This window comes from Crinia signifera, chromosome 3 (assembly GCF_055691185.1).
Source record: "Crinia signifera chromosome 3, ASM5569118v1, whole genome shotgun sequence".
Taxonomy (NCBI): domain Eukaryota; kingdom Metazoa; phylum Chordata; class Amphibia; order Anura; family Myobatrachidae; genus Crinia; species Crinia signifera.
Genome location: NC_139219.1, coordinates 83804956 through 83827587, shown reverse-complemented (window position 1 = coordinate 83827587; position 22632 = coordinate 83804956). Strand labels below are relative to the sequence as shown.

The window sequence follows — 22632 nt, the reverse complement described above, 5'->3', positions numbered from 1 at the left end:
TTCCTGCTACGGTACAAAGCAGGGGGGAGGGAGAAGGTGAGCAGGAGGTGCTGCGGGCGGCGGCAGATTTTTCTCCCTGCTCCGTGCGGTGTGAGTATACGGAGCAGGGGGAGGGAACTGCAGCACTTCAGGGGGAGGGAGAAGGGGCGGCAGCGGGGTGGTTTTCCAGGCTCAAAGTGGTTAGTCTTTCAGCCCGGCGGCCGTAGGGGCGTACACACACAGCGATGATGGATGAAAAATCATCCATCATCGCTGGCATGCTGGTAAATCCAGCCGACAGGAGATTTTGCAAGCGATGATGCGGGAGCGCGCATCATCGCTAGTCTGCCATCGGTGGCCCATACACACTGAGCGATTATGGGCCTTAAAAACACACCAAAAAACACGGAAGCATTATTCAAACAGAGGAAAAACATACAATACAAATGCATATTTATTCTCTGCAGTTTATTTTTTTGCATTGAATCAGAAATTACAATAAATCTATAAAAAAGTTTCATATGTAACAGCAGAATTAAAGAAATGATGGGCATCACATCATAAACTGTTACATTGGTGGAGAGCCAGCAAATTCATAAATATTTATTTACCATATCTACAGAATAGTTTGAATACTTGAAATAAAATAAAAAAAATCTCATCTTTAACAACCAAAGAATACACCATCCCACAAACATTGCACTGTAATAGAAGGGTAATTATTAGGTCTAGGTTTTGTTCAGAGCAGCAATGTAAGATTTATTATGATAGAAGAAATACAAACTTTAGGTTTGAAAGAAAAGGTAATAGTATTAACAAGGACAATTGGAATAGACAAAAAAGAAGAAACTCATCATTGTAAAAAGTATGAGCATTAATGTCAAGATGATCCACTTATTAGGGCCAAATGAAAAACATTTATAAATTCAGGTATATGATCTTTTATCCAGAAAACCAGTACATGTGTACTTACAAAATATACAAACCTGAAAAAGAAAATGTACATTTGTGCTGCTGCTCTATGGTTTCAATTCTGAGAAGTTTGTTCCTAGGTACTGTGAGGAGTGTAGCCAACTATTTTAACAAGAAGGGGAATGGCAAGGCCAGTTGGGGAGATACACAGGGGTCCTTCACAACAGTGTCTGAACAGATTTTAAGCATAGCGCCCCAATCTACAGAAAGACACCATACCTGGAAACCCAAGAGAGATTGCAAGGTTCTCCAAAAAACGAAAGTTGGAGGATGTACATCACAGTATAGGAACACGAATGAAACAGATGTTATTTTCGATGAAGAAAGTAATCATAATATGACCAAATTAGAGGGTTTGGATTTACGTGGATCTCAAAAAGGCATTTTAGTGGCTCTCCGATATCACGTGTTTAAAATAGCCAATAAGAAAAATCCAGACAAATCCAAACTTGGGTTGGTTTTGGCATTAAGAACATAGTAACTCCAAGCCCACATATCTCTAAACCAACTCAAGGTACTTGAGCGTACATTTCTATGTACTTGGTAGCCCATTACTGATCTTCCATGATTGCATCTTACGACAGCTAGAACTCGCTGGTACTCTAACCAGTCATAGTTTAGCAAACACACTGAAAGAATTTTTGTCCAGCAAAAGTTAATGGCACATCCCCAATCTAGAAAATCTGGACACTCCTCTATATCTATATTATTATAGATTGAGGTTCTACATTTTTGTTGTAGAGAGAAAGTTTAAATGTGACAAATCCTTTGTGAAAATATTCCTAAAATAGAATAGAATTACCACACTCTCAATAAGACTGTAGATTTTGACACATTGTTAAAATAAAAACCATCTAAAAAGGAATAATTCATAGACTGTACATTTTCGAGGGTGATAAAAGAACCTTCACATGATAAAAGGGGGACTATTTAAGTGTATCATCCCATAAAGAAGACTAAAGTTACTTTTACATTTAGTACTAGGGGTAAAAACAGATAGAACGTACGCACGCGTGCGTGTGAAGTGTATGTGTATATATATTTTACATCAAAATAGGCCTGTGTAATTCCAACAAGTAGCCTTCTATACACAGACCTATAGATCCAATGCAATAGTCTCCTTTCTGCTAATTTATGGGCTGTAGCTATATATAGTGCATATACAACACCAGGTGCCACAACCCAGCATCCGTATGAAAACCAGATCCATTAAATGCGTCTTTCTTGGAAGGTATTCAATTCTATTTAAACTGAAGACAAAGATACATGTGAATATTTTAATTTAAAAAAAAGCAACACATTAGATCTTTAAATGACATTGATCCCTTCCATGCCAGCTGGGCCTGCACCATATTGCCATATAGAGTAAGCCCCTTTGACAGGGCTTGAGGGGTAATACGTATATACAGATAGGCGTTAATACACACCAATAATTTGGAAAGGAGCTCTATGGGCAGAGTTTCCTCTCACCGATCCATCCAGCATTACACTTAAACAAATGAACAGAGTATTTGAGAAACACATAATCACACTCCAGTGTACAAAGATAAAAAATAAATGTACAATAAAAAGATTGGGTAAATTAGAAGGGGCTTCTTTGTCTTGAATTCTTCTCCAACTAATAAAGACGCAGCACTGTAGGCAGCCCAAAACACACCAAAGAGCTGTAAGACAGAACAATACACACCATTAGGAAAACGAGCAATTAAATATGCCACAGATATAATGCAAGTGTCATCTGCAGATGTAATTCCAAACTATACATGGTATGAAGGTAAAGAAAATCAATTATAAAGCAATGTACATTTTCTTAACCTGCATAAAGTTGTTATTCAGATTGTAAGGAAAGCAGCAAAAACCACCAACTGACTGGACCTAGTTGTCTAATTAGAGGGAGTGGAGGATACTCATTTCTCAAACAATATTATCCAAGTCTATCATGCAGAGAGGCCTTCACAAGAGCAAACACAGAGAGGTTTCGCCACAACATGCAAACCATTCATCATCACCAAGAATAGAGAAGGGCAGAAATAGGCTGCCCAAAAAAATAGGTCATCATCTGAAAAAAGACAGTCCAGTTCTGGAAGCACATTCATTGGAAAGATGAAGCTGAGATTATCAAGTATGGAAAGGAAAAAGAATGAAGAAGGCTTGGAATGGCTCCTGATTAAAAGCATACCACCTAATTTATAAAGAAAAGAAGTGTGACACCATGGCCAAAATATGTTGCTTGGACAGCGTGTCACAGTACTGACTGAAAATTACCCAAATCATAAGCAACCTAGTAGTTTAAAGTCAAATAGTGGAATACTCTGGAACAGCTAAAGGCCAATACACACTGGGCTCAAAACAGCACGTTTGAGCGGCTTTAAGCTCAAAGCCGTCCAGTGTGTATTCCCCGATGATGCCCGCATCATCGTCGGGAAAGTCGTTCATGCATTACCAGCACATTATTCCCAGCAGCACCCTCACATTGTACATACCTGGCTCCATACCATGCCCATCCAGCCCACATCAGACAAAATTACCAGTGCCCGGCAGCCAATGGCCAAACAATATACAGAGAAGCGGGGGGGGGGGGGGGGGAGAATCACAGGTGCGCTGCGGCATGATATTGACACATGCGCCACGGTTAAAAGGAGGCGGAGAATTGGATTCCCTCTCCTTCGCTGTGAGTCTCCGTTCCATTCCCAGCTATTAGTGTGGGGGCTGGGGGGTAATCAGCTGGGCGGATGAGAAGCAGCATCCTAATATGTGCGACAGTGCTGCGGCAGCCGAGAGCTGGCCGTCATGGGCAGTGCATTAGGGTGTGCCTGTGCGCATGCCTATGTCCTCTAGTGAGAGCAGCTGTCAGCACAGCTCTGACAGCTGCATCCCACCCCTACGCCACTCATGCCTATCAGCGGCTGGACAAGGGCACACCATAAAGTAAAAAAAAAAAAAAAGGAGCAGGGCGCTGGAATACAGGAAAAAAATGGGCAGGGCGTGGTGCCCCGCAAAATCAACCTAGCGGTAATGCTAAGCTATTTGGCAAGTAACAAGAACAGGCAAGAAGTTTGGAAGAGCAACACTCAAGTTTGCCAATAGCATGCATAGAGAGGGATAACATGTACACCAGGGCTGGGCAACACCGGCCCTCCAGATGTTAATGAACTACACATCCCAGGATGCTTTGCATTAGTTTTGCTTTGTGGCAATGCTGAAACTGATGCAAGGCATGCTGGGATGTGTAGTTCATCAACATCTGGAGGGCCGGTGTTGCCCAGCCCTGATGTACACTTTACTAAAAAATTAGGCAAATTGAAAAATTAGGCAAATTGAAACAAGAGATAAATGCAACGGTGATAAAGAGAGATAAATGTCCAGCCAATCAGCTCCTTACTGACTTTTTTCAAACGCAGCCTGTAACATTGCAGTTATGATGTGATTGGCTGGACGATTATCTCTCTTTATCAGCCTTGCATTTATCCCTTGTTAAGGCTTGATACATCTGGCCCAGTGAGCCTTCAATGAAAACCCCAGAATAGACCTTTGTTTATCTCAAGTAAGTCCACATTTCTGTAAAGTTTGACCCCCCCCCCAAATAATCCCTTAAAGTAATACAGCATTTATTAATAATAACTTGTAGTGATAGAAATCTATATCTAGCTGTAGAACTTGCCTTTATTATTGTAGAAACAATTTCAAAGGGTCGAACCACTAGAAGTGCAGGAGCAATCACAATTAATGGAAGCAGGGAGTATCCTATTACACCAAGAACCTGTCCATAAGCCACCTGTAAAATAGGGCAATAGTGTTGAACAAACATAATAAATGTAGTGGAAACCATACTGTACATTGATATATCAATCTAACCGAAGTCCTACAATCTAACCGAAATTGGGACTTCAAAGTAATGTGCGGAATCTAGTAAGGCATAATGCTTATTGGATATTTTAGTGGTAAGGCTAGGATTCAGGCAGGACACAGAGTTTTAATTGAGTGTGTTCAATAATAGTGAATAGGGACATAGGAGGGAAACACAAGGACAGGCATCAGTAATAGCATAGCAGTTCCACCAAGTTACAAGTCCAGAAGGGAAGCTATATAGTTATGCATGTAGAACTTAAATATGATAGGCTTGCCTGAAAAGCTTAGTTTTCAGGGAACACTTGAAAGTTTGGAGGCTAGTGGAGAGTCTTATTGTGCGTGGAATGGCATTCCATAGGATGGGAGCAGCCCAATGAAAGTCCTGTAATAGTGAATGGAGGCTAGTGATCCGTGCAGAAGGGAGACGCAGATCATGTGCAGAGCCGAGTGGTCGAGATGGGAGATATTATGTGATAAGTAAAGAGATATAAGCTGGTGCAGTATTGTTAATAGCTTTATATGTGAGTAGAAGTGTTTTATATTGAATACGGTAAGATACAGGCAACCAATGATGGGACTTGCAGATCAGCACACGATGAGCGTGTTGCTAGGAAGATCAGCCTAGCAGCAGCACACATGCAAAGTACCGATGTTTGGTACTTTACACATTCAACAGACCTGTACTGCACATGTCCAGCACAGGTCTGTGATTGGGAGCAAGTACAGCATCAGACCATCAGTAAATGATAGTCAGATGCCAAGCAACTCCTACCACACCTGAATTGGGCCAACTGCAAATACCTACAGGAGGGAATACCTTGCATTACCTTGTGAGAAAAATGATGTATTTAGTAGTCTGTGGATGTTTTCTTTAGAAGAATGGGAAAACACTTTTACAGGAATTAGCTTAGGGATTTAGATTTACTAGTGAATCTCAGTTCCTCAAATATTTATTTGAACTTCATCAAAGAGTCGACACAATTCCTAATATACCACTTTTACAATAGATACTCTGCTGGTGTGAGCTTGAGAGGGTAGTTCTGAGACAAATGCCTGGATTCCCAGGAGGTGGGCATCTTATGATGTGTAAGGTGTGTAATGTAAAATTTAAATTCAAGATTGAAAAGAGAAGTCAGTGATTTAAATATTCTAAACTTACAAGATATTGCTATACGGATAGGATTATACTGATACAGTTCTATATTGGCTAAAAACAAAACGTTACTTACATCTCCACCAAGTACCCTTGCAAGTAGGAAGATGGTCAATGATCCAAATATCCAAATTGTTATGATCCAGGACACAACCTTTCAAAAATAATAGCAAAACATTAGCCCTTTACTAAATACACATGGACTATTATATACACACACTTCCACATATCCCATCCAAAGTAAATATATTTTTTATATAATTTGAAGAACTTTATTCATTTAGCCCAGTAATTTACTGTAATTGACTGTAGCACAGACTATGAACAATTACTGCGGATTTCTGTTTAAGCCTCCTGCAGACTCAAACCAAAATTCCACGTTAAGTGCAGCCTGCAAGTTAGTCAGGGGTTAATTATTGCGGGCCTTATCCAAAATAAATATCTTCCTAATAAAACATATGCTCAGAAACTAAGATTAGTACATAGCTAACAGAACACATGCAGAAAACAATTGCTGCAGGTACTAAACCAGAGAAGTTTATCAAATCCTACCCACCGTTTCTGCAGATTTAGTGAATGGATTTAAAGAGGCAAAAATTACTAAAATACGAAACCAGGTGTGTTTCTATTTATTAATAATATTTAATACACCAGCTTTAAAAAGTGCTGCATAGTAGATTTATCCAACGGCCTCTTCAGGTTTGTTTTTAATATATATTTTTCATATAGTATAATATGTTGATCACATTCTATTTGGGGGGGGGGGGGGGGGATTCAATTGGCAGCACTGGGTTTTTTCCACAGCCACTTGGTTCTCCTATTCATTTGCTTGACTAAAATGAGTCTTTTTACATGCACTCTCACAGCAAAATGTAAGGAAAAAATCACCGGGTCCCCAGCAGAACAACCTCCATTTCCCCCTTTGCATAGTAATTAACCAATTGAAAGTTTCCAAATAGCTTAATTACATAGTTCCAAAGAAGTGTATTGTGCATCCAGCATCTGCATCAGTGTTTGTTTAATTGGGTATGAGTTACCCCTGGGTGTGTGAGTGAACCTACCCCATGTAGTGTCATCACCCCTGGGGCCGGCCGCTGGAAGAACTTTACCGGAGAGATGGAGATTTTTTTTTTATTTTTTTTTTTAATTGCTGTAAGGTTTTCATTGCTAAAAATCCTACAAGAGTTTTTCTTTCTTACTGGTAATGCAGGTTTTCTACCTTGCTAAACCTCTCCTCCAATTAATTTTCCCACTTAGTGATGATAGGTATGCCAACATAAACTATTTTTTTAACATGAAAAGGACTCTTACTCTAAATTGTCCATATAGAGAGATCATTGAAAAGAATAGGACAACGGCTAGTGGTCCCCAGAAATCCGGGTTGTCTCGAACTACTTGTCTGTTGAACCCAAGCGATGGCATTGGCATCAAAACACATCGTATTTTGTAGTAAATATCCTTAAGATCAATGTCCAACTCCTCCCTAAAATTAAAAATGGAAGAAAAAAAAATAAGAATTTAGCAGTAGATATAAATGTTTTTATCATGAGGCCGTAGTACCAAGTGAGATCCATTGAGAAACAAATAATGGGCACATTTATGACATATTTAGAATATAACCTTAATTCCTAATCCTAAAGCCTATGCAGTTTTAATCCAGAATAAGATATTATTATACAACACGGGTGGTGTAATCCTAGCTACTAAAACAGTATGCAAAATGATGTAAAAAACAACTGAATGAAAAATAAAAACGTTTTAGTAAAAAATTTGAACAAGCAGACCAAGGTCATTAAGGAAAGTCAATTACCATTGATGTGCAGTTGTGCGCATCAAGGATAAATTCCTTGAGGTTACAGTTTTTGTAATCTGACATCAGAGTGAAGAACAATCACAGGGATATAATAACAAATGCTCTTATTTGCTGAGTACTCGTGGAAGTAATGACACTGGAGGAAAAGCATAGGTAAGATGAAATTTCCATGGAATGGATAGAACGTCTGAACCTCGCTAGAGGATCACTGCACCAGGAGCCGAACAGGGGTACATTATGGTTGTGATGAGATGCCATGAGATCCATGTCTGGCTCTCCCCATCTCTGGACTATCAACCGAAACAGTTGGGGATTTAGAGACCAATCCCCTGGGTGTAGTCCGCCTCCCAATTTAATACTTCTGGAAGGAACACAGCTGAGATGGCTGGTACAGCCCACTGAAGGATCTTTGTTACCTCCTTCATTGCTCCTATGCTTCTGGCCACTGTGGTTGCGTTGTCCGAATGGAATTGGACTGTTCTTCCCTGTAGCAGACTGAGACAACTGCAGTGCGTTGAAGACACTCCAAAATGTTTATGGACAGATGCTTCTGCCAGGGTCCACCTTCCTTGCAAGGATCGGGATTCTACTACGGCCCCCCACCCCTCAAACTGGTGATCTATAGTGAAGAGGACTTCCCCAAACCGGTATGCGATCCTATTAAGATGGAGACCAGTCCCCTGCATAACGGGGAGTGATCTCCGCCTGTGCTCAGTACCCTGGGGTATAGTGGAGTCCCTACCTCGGGGGCAGTGTCCACGCAAATGCTTTGGACTGCCTCCCGAGTGCCACAGCTAATGGACAGTGATTTCTCAGTTCTCTGGAGTGAGCATCTCTTACTCTCCATGGTCTCTGGCCATGCTGTCCTGGAGGAGCGGTGGCTCTAATGGTGCTAAAAGGGGGGGGGGGGGGTGAACAACAAATACAGGTGGCGCAGTGCAGCTTCAGAAGAGAATACTTCTAGGTGACACCAATACCCAAGGTAGAATTCTAGGAGAAAGGGGGTTTGGAGGAGACTCTTCAGGAGGCGCACAGCTTAAAAGTGAAATAACAATGTGTGATACTTCAATACACAATAATAAAGAAAATTCTCTTGTCTAGATATTTTGAGTCTCACAAATGCATCTAGCAAGCCGAATGCAGATGGTATAATACTTTTCATCTACTAATCCATAACTAACATGTGAATGCCGAAGCACCATAGACTAAGCAAATACTTACAAAAGAGGTTTGTTGTCTTCGGGATCATTTTCTTCTACTTCTAGCAGCCATCCATAACCCCTCTGACGAAGAAATGTGGTGGCTGTGGATTCTTTTGTAAAGTCTCCACCAAGATTTAATTTCACATCAGGAGCCGCTATAGAGCCACTAAGATCTATAAATGAAAACAAATGAGAAAGGAACTTGAACCTTATGCTGTGTACACACGGTCCGATTTCCTTTCCGATGTTGACGATATCGTCAACATCGGATCGGCATCGGATCAACATCGGATGCAGATCGCAAGGTTTTTAACCCATGCAAACCCGATCCGATCCCGATGCGCGTTCATGTATCGGAAGCCAGAAAGTCTTGGCTGCCTTGTCTATATAGTGCATATCTGCACTATATAGTCAAGATAGGATGCAAATCGGATGTGCCTTAAGATCCTATCCACGATCCTATCTGATCAGATCGTGGATAGGATCTTATGGCACATCTAACGTGTGTACACACCATTAGTTTACTGTACAAGCAAAAAAAAAAAAAAAACATAAAATAAAGATATCCATAAAATACTTTCTGCAAATTCCTGCTTCAGAGACAGGAGCCTCATGGATGTTCTAATCTAACTGGACGTTACATTTGCCCCACCTGCAGTGCATATGGTTTTGTCCATTAGAGAAAAAAAAAAAAAAGGTGCTTTGCTATCAATTCTTAATTAGGCCCCAGGCATCTAGCATTCACACTTCCTTGTCAGACTCCCATACCCCTTCCACACTGCCATTAATATCCCGGGTTATCGCACTTGAATGAACAGCAACCTGAGATGTTGTCTAGTGCAAAAGGATATTGTGCAATGTTGAGGCATGCATCAACCCAACACCTATTCACAGAATAGGAAGAGTCGGAGCTTGGAGATGTTCTCATCTACAAGTGACGGCAGTGATGTCACCAATGGAAGTAAGCCCGGCCAGGCCACCAGTCAGAAAGGGGTCTCAGCTGGGTTACACTCAGGATGTAAAGTGCGCGAAATACGACTGGCAATTCAGCATAGCGGTGTAAAAGCGATATTACTCAACCCAATTTTCCTGCTTTAAAAACAACCATTTTGAGAACTACTTGCTGCCCAATACCTGTACCACATATCCCAACAATGTTTGACTACAGAGGTTGTTATTAACATTTATATAGCACATGCATATTGGGCAGCACCTTACATATTTTGCCATTCCCTGTCCCAGTGGAACTAGCGATTCCTGTGGCTGCACTTATCTCTGTGGCATTTGGCTCAAATGAGATGTGTGTGAGACTCTCACGTGCCCCATTCACGACAATGGATGCGCGAGTGTGAGATGCTCATGTGTTCCTGTCCCGGCTCAACAGGTAAGTGTGACATCATGCTGAGTGTGAGGAGAGAGTGAGCGACCCGCACCATCTATGGTACGTCAAATATTCAATAGGGTTATAAGTACATGTGAATGGCACTAAGCCCACCTATGGGGAGTGTGTTATATATATATACACTTGCCTCCTAGGTTAAAGGTGCTGTCAACTGATTGGTAAATTGGAACTTATGTAGAGAAGAAAAGCAAATCAGTTTCAATGTGACGCACTCCTTATTCACAAAATTGTCAGAATTGACTAAAATACAAATATGTCTTTATTAAATAGTACAGAACAATTATAATAGTGAGTATCACTTACAGGTCATCATTAGTTAAGTAGTAATCTCAAATTTTTAATTATTTATAAAATAATGCTTGACCCGATAATATGTTTCCCTGTGTCAGGGATTTTAGTGGCGAAAAATTAAAATAAGATGATAGATATAGAGAAAAAGAAATTATAGAAAGATTAAAATTGGTCTCTGTAGGCCGTTAGTATTAAATATTAATGATACGGTTCCTGTTAATATTACAGGTAAGTATGGTACATTCTTATTGGCTAAGATGTAATTAATAAATGGGTTTTATTCCCAACTCTGCATCTAATATCGTTTTTATTGCGTGTTTTTAAAGAATAATCTCTTTCCACTTTTCACATATATGTGTTGTATTCCAAATATATCAGATAGGAAGATGGGTGGTGACCTGCCGTACGGCCTAGTGAACCACTTCTTTCTTCAAATCCTATCAGTCACATCAGAAGTCATACACATGTCAGTGGGTGCATATATTCACTTATAGTATAGATATAATAAGCAGTTATGTTCTTTATTCCATGTCTCCCTATGCCTGTATCTGGCAGGTATTAGGTGAGATGCACCTTGCACATTTATGGTTGTGATGTTTATATAATAACACGTTTGTCTAATATATGTCACAACTACATATGTGATTTTAGAGCGCTCATAGTTATCCAGAATGCGTGGTAATCGACAGTAAGTTTGCAGCAAATTACCCAATCTATGCTATAAGTTTTGCAATTCACCAATTATGCTTTACAAATATTCGTGCAGATTGATCAGAGCAAATTGCCCAGTCTGTACTATGTATTTAGCAATTAATCGTGCATATAGTTTTTATTCAGATATTATCTGCAGACAAATCAGAGCAAATGCCAATTCTGCAGGGGATAGCTTATGTATCAATTATATTCTGAATTTAATGCAAATACATGCTATTATATATTTCCAGCTGTCAGCCGAATGTTTGCAAAACTTTTAAGTTATTTGACACGAATGAACAATGGATGCGCGAGTGTGAGATGCTCATGTGTTCCTGTCCCGGCTCAACAGGTAAGTGTGACATCATGCTGAGTGTGTATGCACTGAGCGATTTTCACTACTTTGCTGGCTATCCACATTGGCCAAAAACACCCGGTGTGTATGAATTGTTAGAGAAATTGCACCTGCTAGAAGGCTGGTTCAAGGGGGTTCAGGTTTCCATGCTGTGTTTAGAAGAGCACAAATTGGTATATCATTCAGACTTATCCAAGTTGCAAGCTTTATTCACACCCAGCTATTACTACCGTTTTTAGGCAGATTAGGGGGGTGGGGCTCAAGTAAAAGGACACAAGCACCTTCTGTTGATAAAAATATGCAGTATGTCCATATTCCGTGTGTCACTGTATCTGCATACAAAATGCTACATTACAATGTTTTCCAGGAGATACAGTGGCAGTAACACACTGAATATGGACATGGTGCATATTTTAATCATCAGAAGCTGCTTGTGTGTCCTATTCTCATTGTTTTGCTAAATATTTAACTGAAAAAGCTGCCTGGTGCTACAGAGTCACACAGAGCTCACTTGTCATGTATAACATGGAGAATAATGTATGTGGACACCTCTGTATATTTTTTTATTTACATTCTCATTTATCATCTTTATCAGACACAAGGGAGAATATATTTGAATGTTATGAGACATTCTGAATTTCAGGTTATGTGGGCTGGCATTGCAACCATTCCTTTGCAACACATAGAGGTGCCAGGGAAAATTTGCAACTTTTATATTGCCACTTACTGGCTGATATGTATGCAGCTGAGCACTGTCATGATGAAAGGTAAGGCACACCTTGGACACTGGTAATTGCCGGTTTGGTGAAGTTTTGACACAGATCAAAGTGCACTGTGAATACACCAAAGCTTATAACAAGGGGTAACCAACCCGGTAATTTGCCCTGGGTTATAAGAAGGGTTAAACGCATCCTGCTGGTCATTTGGTTGATTTAGGATTTGACCTGCTACAGTAAGGATTTGTCAATCTCCCTTCGACTGGGTACAGATAGTGAGCAGATTGTGTGCTCCAACAGATCATGTGACCATTATACAATTTAAAAAAAAATGGTCACATGATCATTCTAGTGTGTAGCCAGCATAACTTTTATACAGCAGTGTGCGAATGAGTCACAATCTGTATACCGAGTGCTACGCTTCAGTGGCCACAGTTTTTCTCATGCCAAGTTTTGTATGTGTTTATTCCTTAAGGTGCGTACACACGGGGGGAGATATATTGCTAGCAATATATTGCTCAGTGTCTCCTGTTCATCAGCGACCAGAGATGGTCGCTGATGAAAAGGAACCTCTGCTGGGGGAGCCGCAGAGGTAAATAGCTGGTCGCAGGAGCAGAAAACGGGAGCGCGCACCCGGCGACTTATCGACCATATTCCCAGTGATTATAGCCCCTATAGCCCCCGTGTGTACACAGCATTACTCCTGTGTGGTTTAAGTTACAGCCCAGCATGTCTAGTACACTATGAGCAGTGTGTTTCTGTCTCTGCAAAGAAAGCAAGATTAAAAATTTAAAGAAAAAAAAGGGAATACTGAACAATCAGATGTGCCAGATGTCTCTTGCAGTATGACATATTAACGTTAGGTATATGAGCACAAATGTTTACATGGACTTTGCTGTGCTAAGCATTCTGCCAGAGAGTATTCCTCAAAATAGGCATCTTAAAGCACATCTCTAATGTGCCAAAAATACATTGTAGAAGTACAGTGATTACTGGTGCTGGCATTTCATGTGCTTAATCTATATAATAATAATAATAATAATAATAATAATAATAAACTATGAATATGCTTAATGTCCACATTTATAACAAATTCCTTTGCGTGCTAAGTATTCCCAGGTCGGTGCGTTTCACACTGCACATGGGTGCAGGGTCTTTAAGGCAGGTGCATGGAGAGGACCAGGAAACCGCTGTTCGGGACCCGCACGGTGCATATGTAACACTGTAGGCAATTTCAGCACTCAGGAAAGCTGCTGCTGTGATGCCCTCAGCATCCGTATCTGTGTGGTGAATTGATGCCACACTAATGCGCATAGCGAACATTTACCCCAGCAACGCATAGCAGACAGCAGTGGAGACTGTATGCGCCGTGTCCCCCTAACTCCAGAAGCCACAGTACTCTGCAGATGGTAGGAATGAGCTCTCCTATTGCTGTAAATGGGCCCCGGGCTACCCATTTACAATGCCCCTGAACATGGGTTTCACCCCTATCCAAGGTTCTGCTCAATTCCCAGGTTATTTTTGGGGTGGACATTTTCACTGAGGCCTGGACCAGCAATAACCTGGGTTATTTGAGCACTGTAAAAGTACCAGGCATGCCAAGGTAAAGGAGGTCACATCTGTACAAAGCAAACCAAAACAGATTAATTTGGTTCCAATTTCTTTAAAAACAAGACTGTGTGACTCGTAAAAAAAAGAAAAGCACATAAAAACACTGTTCCAGATTTATACTAACATGCAAGCCTGGTCAACATGCACTACAGCATAACAAAAAATACATTTATTAAAATAAAAAAATAAAATAAAAACACTTTATATCATATTAGCAACATAAATCAGGTATCTATGTTTCCACTAGGCTACATAGTATATCCTCCACATAAAAACCAGAAAACAATATGCCGGTGCTATACTCTTGTTAGTAAACAAATGTTCAATATGTATAATGCCACCTTTATACAGCTAGCCCACAGACACCGTGATACTGAGCCTATTACTACCCTAGCTGTCACTGCCAGCCCCGTCCTATAAGCCCGCTAGAATGGGCAATGATGGAAGCTGGGCCCAGCTGATGACATGCAGAGCCCTCCTATCGGGACAGTAACGTATGATGACGCCACACAGGTGACAGTGACTCCCAGGCTAGGCCTCACCGTCCGCCTCCGTAGAAGACACGAAGGTGAAGTCCCCGGGGTTGTTGCTATGCGGGTGTACAGCGGGGCCCGGCGGCTGCATCCTCCTGCTACTGCTGCCCGCGGTGACGATGTCGCTGTCGGCGATGACGTCTCAGGCCAGCTCCAAACTTTCTACGTGGGGAAGGTAGAGCACGCTGACGTCACGTGCGTAGCCCCGCCTTATTGTGTGATGTCACCGCCCAGAGACAGGAGGGCGAGATGTACAGTACTGTAACAGAAGAGTTTCAGCCAAACTCTGACTCCACCCCCTTCGCCACGCAGCGCTAGCGGACCGCAAACATCCGGGTGCATCCTGGAGTCTGGAGATCACCGTTTGTGCTCGGATTGTGCTGTTTTCTCATAGTGTTGATAAAGTTTTTATGGTTGAAAAAAAGGTTTCCAATGGCAATCATGGAAGAAGGATGTTGTTCTCTCTAGTTAAGGCTATTGTGAGATAACAGGCAGCAAACTGGTGGGGACTCGGGAGGAGCAATCAAATGTCAGATTATATTTACAGTATAGTTTGGCATGCCTTATATAAAGTGAATGTGTTACGCTGAAAGAGTTGCATAAAGGTGCAGTGTAAGCAGCAGGGATATGGGTCATAAGGTTGACATAATATAGGGCAACAGTCACTAGGTTGACACCTGAGATAGGTCGACTCAAGCATTGGGTCGACATGGACTTTTCCTGTTTTTTTGTTGTTTATGTCGACCTAGACCATATAAGTGTACTGCTATGCTCAGCACATTATGCTCACGTTATGCCCACTTTGGTAATAAAGTATGAATTTTTTTTTTTAAACATGAAAAACTCATGTCGACCTTTTCCATTTCGACCTAATGCTTGTGTTGACCTAATGACCATATCAATTTCATGTGTTGACCAATGCTTGTAGACCTAGTGACTGCATCCCAGCCAAAGTTATAAATGCAATGTGCTTCATATAGGAAAACATGATGAGATCTACACCATAAATGCTGCATAAATATATGTTTTTTTATATAGAGAATGGAAGTGTGCTGTGTTATACAAATGATTTTCAGGAAAAAAAAAAAATTATTTAATGCACATGCTGTGATAAGACATTATATATATATATATAAAAGTAAGAGAGAATAGCGCAAGCGAGTCAGATGATGGTAAAAAGTAATTTACTCATGAAATAAAAGCTCACATACATATAAGAAAGGAGCAATCAGCTTGCCCGGTAATTAGAGTCCTTGGATGCAGCCTTCAGTCGGGGGAAGCCAGGACGTAGTTCCCCGCCGTCGGTGCTTCACTTGCTCGGACCAGGAACAACACAAGTTGTAAGGAGACAGCCCAGCCTCAACGCGTTTCGTCACGTGATGGACTTCGTCAGGAGGTGTCGACTCCTGACGAAGTCCATCACGTGACGAAACGCGTTGAGGCTGGGCTGTCTCCTTACAACTTGTATTGTTCCTGGTCCGAGCAAGTGAAGCACCGACGGCGGGGAACTACGTCCCACCATCTGTGCAGTAAAGGGGTAATTAGTGGAAATTACTGATCCAGGCCCTACATGCTGAGCGATTGATATAATACCCCCTACCACCCGCGGGACATCAAAGCTTCCCCCACCCCTACTGCTGGAGGATCGGTAGGGGCCGCAGGGGTCTACACTGCTGTTGACGCCCCTGTATGTATATATATATATATATTTTTATTATTATTATTATTATTTATATACATTTGCTCTATCTATAATACTTTAACTGACCCAGCATATACTGGGTCACCTAAGTGTCTATCTCTGTGCTTTGCTCCTCCCCTCTGGAAACCCCCTTCTGAAAATCCTGCGTTTGCCCCTGCCAGGGTCAGTTTTCTAGCATCAGTGTGGAGTGCCGACCCGACGACACACACATATATATATATATATATATATCACATAGGGGCCCATTTATCAATGATTGCATATTACTGCCTCACAGCACTGAGGTCATGGGTTCTATTCCCACCATGGCTCTAACTGTGCGGAGTTTGTATATTCTCCCCGTACTTGCGTGGGTTTCCTCCGGGTACTCCGGTTTCCTCCCACAATCCAAAAATATACTGGTAGGTTAATTGGCTCCCAAAAAATTTACCCTAGAATGTCTGTGTGTGCGTGTACATGTGGTAGGTAATATAGATTGTAAGCTCCACTGGGGCAGGGACTGATGTGAATGGTCAAATATTCTCTGTAAAGTGCTGCGGAATCTGTGTGCGCTATATAAGAAACTGCTAATAATAATAATAATATTCAATGCAGTCTGAGCACAATATTAATGCCCAGGATCACATTGAAATATACAATCCTATCACCTGAATATATTATTGAGCCCATGCAGGGACAGCGGCTTATCCCTCTGATGTGCTCAGTGAGCTCCCTGTGGGTCTGCGTATGCACGGTCACTAGGATTGCCAACATTGAGGCTGTCCTGTCTGGGAGAGGGCAGCCATGCCGTGAAAGGGGGCGGAGATCGGATGTGGCTATACAAATAAGGGTACTCTTTACCTAGCACGGCGGCCATCGCATGCACTAAAAAACGATGCCCGCGATTTCCCATAGGGAACAATGTTAAAAGTGTGATTGGACGCGATTTGAGTGTTCAATGCCTCAATGCCCGCGATTTTTCCATAGGAAACAATGTTAAATTGGCCGCAGAGCCCAAATAGTCCCCCTGAAGTCTGAAATGGCCCCCACAATTGTTAACGCCACCCCACGATCAACGTGAACCCGAAGCGTGGCGAGCGCAGCGAGCCCGCGAGGGGCGGCGGTACACATCCTCCGACCTTTTCATACCCCCACTATCCACGTCGGCGTGGAGTTGAGAATAGAATAGTGTGGCGAGCGCAGCGAGCCACCGAGCCCGAAGCGTGACGAGCCCCGCGAGGGGACGCGGATACCTTCACAGGTAAACGCGTCCCTTCGCGGGCTTCACAGGTATCCGCGTCCCCTCGCGGGGCTCGCTGCGCTCGCCACGCTTCGGGCTCGGTGGCTCGCTGCGCTCGCCACACTATTCTATTCTCAACTCCACGCCGACGTGGATAGTGGGGGTATGAAAAGGTCGGAGGACGGGTACCGCCGCCCCTCGCGGGCTCGCTGCGCTCGCCACGCTTCGGGTTCACGTTGATCGTGGGGTGGCGTTAACAATTGTGGGGGCCATTTCAGACTATTAGGGCTCTGTGGCCCATTTAACATTGTTTCCTATGGAAAAATCGCGGGCATTGAGGCATTGAACACTAAAATCGCGTCCAATCACACTTTTAACATTGATCCCTATGGGAAATCGCGGGCATCGCGTCGCACCCGTTTTTTTAGTGCATGCGATGGCCGCAATGCCCGCGATTTTTTACCCCCGATGACTGCGATGGACATCGTGAGCGCCGTTCTAGGTAAAGAGTACCCAAATAAGTCTGCGAGTGGTCGTGGCCATTGTGATTGCATCGTCGTGACGCTGGCTCACCCACTGTGTAATGGCGGTATTACAGGCATTGCAAATTGGGGGGTGGGGCCACAATGATGCAATTCAAATCATTTATTCCCCATGGACCTCTCGTCATTATAATTACATGTAATGTTATAATGACATGTAATGTTTATCTTTTATAGGAAACAAAAATCTTTTTTTACACAACATTAGTATTATTTTTATTTGAATTCAATAAGCCGATATTTTGCTCATCTCTCACAGAGCACTCAAATGGTTAAACCTTCTTCATACTTTAACGTCACCTAATCCCTCGGTTTTATGCCACCCTAATGCTTAGTATCATCTAGTGATGCAGATATGTTTATATACCCTGTACTTGGCCTATATAAGTCACCATTTTCTTGCTTTGCTTATTTGTTTATGTACTCCAGTGGTGTCCAACTCATGGCCCTCCAGCTGTTGTGGAACTACACGTCCCAGCATGCCCTGACGCAGATTTAATATAATGGATTGCTAAAACTGTGGCAGGGCATGCTGGGACATATAGTTCCACAACAGCTGGAGGGCCATTATTATTATCGTTTATTTATATGGCGCCACAATGGTTCCGCGGCACCTGACTAAACATAGATGAGCAAAGAACAATACAAGAAAGATTGTGATTTACAGTACAAATGCAAATTGGGACAAGTACATGGTAAATAAAAAAGACATGTACTCTATAACTGGGCACTGCAGAGCCCTTGTGGTGCTACATAAACAAATGATAATAATAATTTGGGGGATACTTAATATTTGCGGATAACCCCCGATAATGGAAATCTACAATGATAAATGGACCCCATAGAATAATAGCCAGATAGCCTATATAGACTTTCCATTTAGCCTCACACTACATAGCTCATACTTTCCGTAATGTGCAAGATTAAGAGGCATCTGTCCTATACCCCTTTTAGATCAAAATGCAGAGTAGCACCCAGGATTTTCTAGGTGCTCCAATATTTTGAAACCAGCATTACTGAATTAAAATGAAATACAGTTTAGAGTGTAATATGGGGAACGCAGAGTATGTATGATTTTTTTTCTTTAAATAGTATGTGTCACATACCTCAGGCACAGCAGATGGTTGACTCCCTACCCCCCCCCGATGACTAGTGTCTGCACTGTTGGCTCCTTCTCTATGACAGGATCCGGGTGTTGAAAGAGAATGTCACACCTGGTTTCTGTAACCACGGAGAAGGCACCTTTTTGGTGTCACCCCCTACAGGTGTGGCCAGCATCCTCCTCCTGATGCCACTAGCCTGGCTAAGTCGCATGTGAGGAGACTGGAGCTAGGAGTGTGTAACCTGGCCAGAATTTAATCGACTTTGGCTCCCTGGAAGCACTTCAGTGATGGTGCTGTCTATGACCACCAACATCAATGCCATAATAGCACCCCGAAATGCTGCACAACCGGAAAATCCGACAAGCATCTACGGCGATTCCAGTGCAGGAAGGGGAATTTAGGGCCTAATTCAGAGATGGATGCAAATCCAGTGTTCTATGGAACTGAAAGAAAACAGTTTTGATTGGTGCGCTACTAACTGCAGCTGGTACTGGGATTTGTCAATTCCCAAATAAACAGAAGTGATGTGGAAACAGAATAATGTACCAGTGAGGGCTTGTAAAAAAAAAAGGTACTCTTTACTTAGAAGGGCGCCCATCTCGGGCATCTCGGGCATTGAATGCACTAAAAAATCAGGTGCGATGCGACAGACGAGATGCCCGAGATTTCCCATAGGGAACAATGTTAAATGTCTCAATTGACCCGATTTTCCTGTTCAATGCCTCAATTGACCCAATTTTTCCATAGGAAACAATGTTAAATGGGCCACAGAGGCCAAATAGGCACCCTGAAGTGAATAATGGCCACCCGAATTGTTAACGCCACCCCACGATCAACGTCAACCCGAAGCGTGGCGAGCGCAGCGAGCCCGCGAGGGGCGGCGGTACGCGTCCTACGACCTTTTCATACCCCCACTATCCACGTCGGCGTGGAGTTGAGAATAGAAAGTGTGGCGAGCACAGCGAGCCACCGAGCCCGAAGCGTGGCGAGTGCACGCGGATACCTTCACAGGTATCCGCGTCCCCTCGTGGGCTTCACAGCTGTCCGCGTGCGCTCCCCACGCTTCGGGCTCGGTGGCTCGCTGCGCTCACCACACTTTCTATTCTCAACTCCACGCCGACGTGGATAGTGGGGGTATGAAAAGGTCGTAGGACGCGTACCGCCGCCCCTCGCGGGCTCGCTGCGCTCGCCACGCATCGGGTTGACGTTGATCGTGGGGTGGCGTTAACAATTCGGGTGGCCATTATACACTTCAGGGTGCCTATTTGGCCTCTGTGGCCCATTTAAAATTGTTTCCTATGGAAAAATCGGGTCAATTGAGGCATTGAACAGGAAAATTGGGTCAATTGAGACATTTAACATTGTTCCCTATGGGAAATCTCGGGCATCTCGTCGGTTGATCGCACCCGATTTTTTAGTGCATTCAATGCCCGAGATGCCGGAGATTTTTTACTAACGATGCCCACGATCAAAATCGTGGGCGCCCTTCTAAGTAAAGAGTACCAAAAAAAATATATAGGTTAGTTGAAATACTAATAGAACGGTATCTTTTACAATTTATTTAAATTTTTTATTTCATTAGCTGTAATTAAAATTATTAAAAGATTGTTATAAATATTATGGACAAACAATCAATAATCATCACTGTATAATTCATGTTGGGCATATTACCAAGTGGACATCAGAGGTCAATGGTCTCCAATTTAGCAGCAGATGAAACACCAGGTGGCCAATTAGTCCCAAAGAGCAGAGTCCATAGGTGGATTGAGGTCCTCTGATGGGGTGGATGGTAAACCTGGATGACTTTTACAAGTCTAACGTTGCCTCGGAATGTCCTCCGGATAAGCTGTTATTGTGGAGATAGATGATTAGACTGTCCGTTTTCTTGGATCGCCCACAGTGGAAATAGTATTGATTGTCCTTACATTATGAAGTCCCATGTAGGGATGAAACGCATTGGGAATACTTGTTTGCTATGTTGAAATACCTGAACCTTTTAACGGTCTGAAATGACCACCAACACTGAGTGGAGAAAGAGACTTTTAATACATTTTTGAAATTTATGGACTTTACTTTATTTGTTTTAGAAAATTTAAGATTCATGCAAAGGCTTCATTGATCTAATCCTTCGTTCCATACATAGCGTCTTAAGGAAAGGGGATGGAATGCTTAATCCAGTGGTTTAATACCAGTTCATTCGCTGCACCCAATATCACAGTTATCACAGGTAGCAATTATTTTTAATTCGTGCCTATGTCCCACTCCTTAAAATGAAACAGTAGACATGCAATAGAAGATTTGACCAATCTTATCATAAACATAGAGTTAATAAAGTTCATTACTTCATTTCAAAAATGTGCTATCCTGCCACACTCCCATAGGTTATGGAACAAAGATGCAGTTCTCCTTCACGCAACTATCTGATGCATCTGGCACTGAGCTCTTTGCACTGGTGAGATGTAGGCACATGATACAATTTTCAGATAAACCTCAAGTAGGAAGACCAAATAGAGATGTTTTAGTGTAGACAAGGATTGTTTCAGTATGTAGTCAACGTCTACTAAATTAGGTATGTCAACTTGCCATTTGGACTCTGAGCTCATCCACTTTTTGCCTTATTTGTGTCAAGTAATTGTAAGTAATATACATGAAGTCTATCGGTGCGGGCAATGGAGAATAATACATGAATAGGGTCGTGAGTATTTTCCAATAGCATGGGGGGTTGCGTTTGGATAAAATGCCTTATTTGCATATACATATAAAAGTGAGTATTCATCAGTTTAGACTTGTCTTTCAGATCCTGAAATGAGAGAATATGTCCTCCCGGGTCGAAGACATCACTAACTGATGGGTGCTGTTTTTCCCACCAGCCCAGGAATGTGGCATTATCTACACCCAGGGTGAACAATGGGTTACCCCAAAATGTAGTGAACCTGGATGATTGGGGATTCCTCAGTTGTTTTCTATTTGTGACAATCCATGTCTTATAAGTATCTTTAATTAAAACTGTGTCAAACATTTCTAGTGGTATCTTGTTTTTGGATGAGTCAAGCAGCGCACTTGGGGAGTAAGGGTGAAAGAAAGCGGTCTCCAATTCACAGTTCGTGAACCAGTCATTAATGTATCTAAAACCCAACGCTCTACTATACACACTTACATCTAGGACATTTATCCCACCTTCCGATTTAGGTAATTGGAGCTTCGCATACAAGATTTTAGCCTTTTTCCTGCCCATAAAAAGGAGGAGAATACCTGGTTTATATATAGGCATTGTCGGTTTTCGGAACATCTATTGGTAGCATCTGCAGTACATATGCCAACTTCGGAAATGCTACACTTTTGATTACTGCCGCTCTGCCTATTAAAGACTAAAGACAAGGGTAAGTTAGTCCAATTCAAAAGGAGTTTAGATATTTTGGTCAAAACAGGCTTGAAATTTATTATGTAAAATTGATCAAGCGTATTAGGAATATGAATCTCTAAACATGGTCTTCACT

General features: G+C 42.1%; 1 protein-coding gene and 1 long non-coding RNA gene across 2 annotated transcripts; one reads left to right on the top strand and one right to left on the bottom strand.

Moving 5' to 3' along the window:
* Window positions 1-432: 432 nt before the first annotated feature.
* YIPF4 (Yip1 domain family member 4) lies at window positions 433-14914 on the bottom strand. Its single transcript, XM_083176128.1, has 6 exons — window positions 14579-14914; window positions 8988-9141; window positions 7265-7436; window positions 6030-6107; window positions 4613-4726; window positions 433-2615 (listed from the first exon to the last, which is right to left on the bottom strand). Exons 1-6 carry the CDS (start codon window positions 14658-14660, stop codon window positions 2478-2480), a joined length of 738 nt encoding a protein of 245 aa, XP_083032254.1. The 5' UTR covers window positions 14661-14914; the 3' UTR covers window positions 433-2477.
* On the top strand, window positions 14540-22140 carry LOC146063598 (uncharacterized). Its single transcript, XR_014471623.1, has 3 exons — window positions 14540-15071; window positions 21517-21587; window positions 21933-22140. It is a non-coding gene; the product is annotated as an uncharacterized LOC146063598 (long non-coding RNA).
* Window positions 22141-22632: the final 492 nt, after the last annotated feature.

Excerpts from the sequence above, each read along its gene's own strand:
- YIPF4 (XM_083176128.1), bottom strand. The coding sequence starts at position 14,660 with ATGCAGCCGCCGGGCCCCGCTGTACACCCGCATAGCAACAACCCCGGG. Across the intron at positions 9,142-14,578 it reads GTCTTCTACGGAGGCGGACG|ATCTTAGTGGCTCTATAGCG; the intron begins GTGAGGCCTAGC and ends TTTCATTTATAG. Across the intron at positions 7,437-8,987 it reads GAAGACAACAAACCTCTTTT|GGAGGAGTTGGACATTGATC; the intron begins GTAAGTATTTGC and ends TTTTAATTTTAG.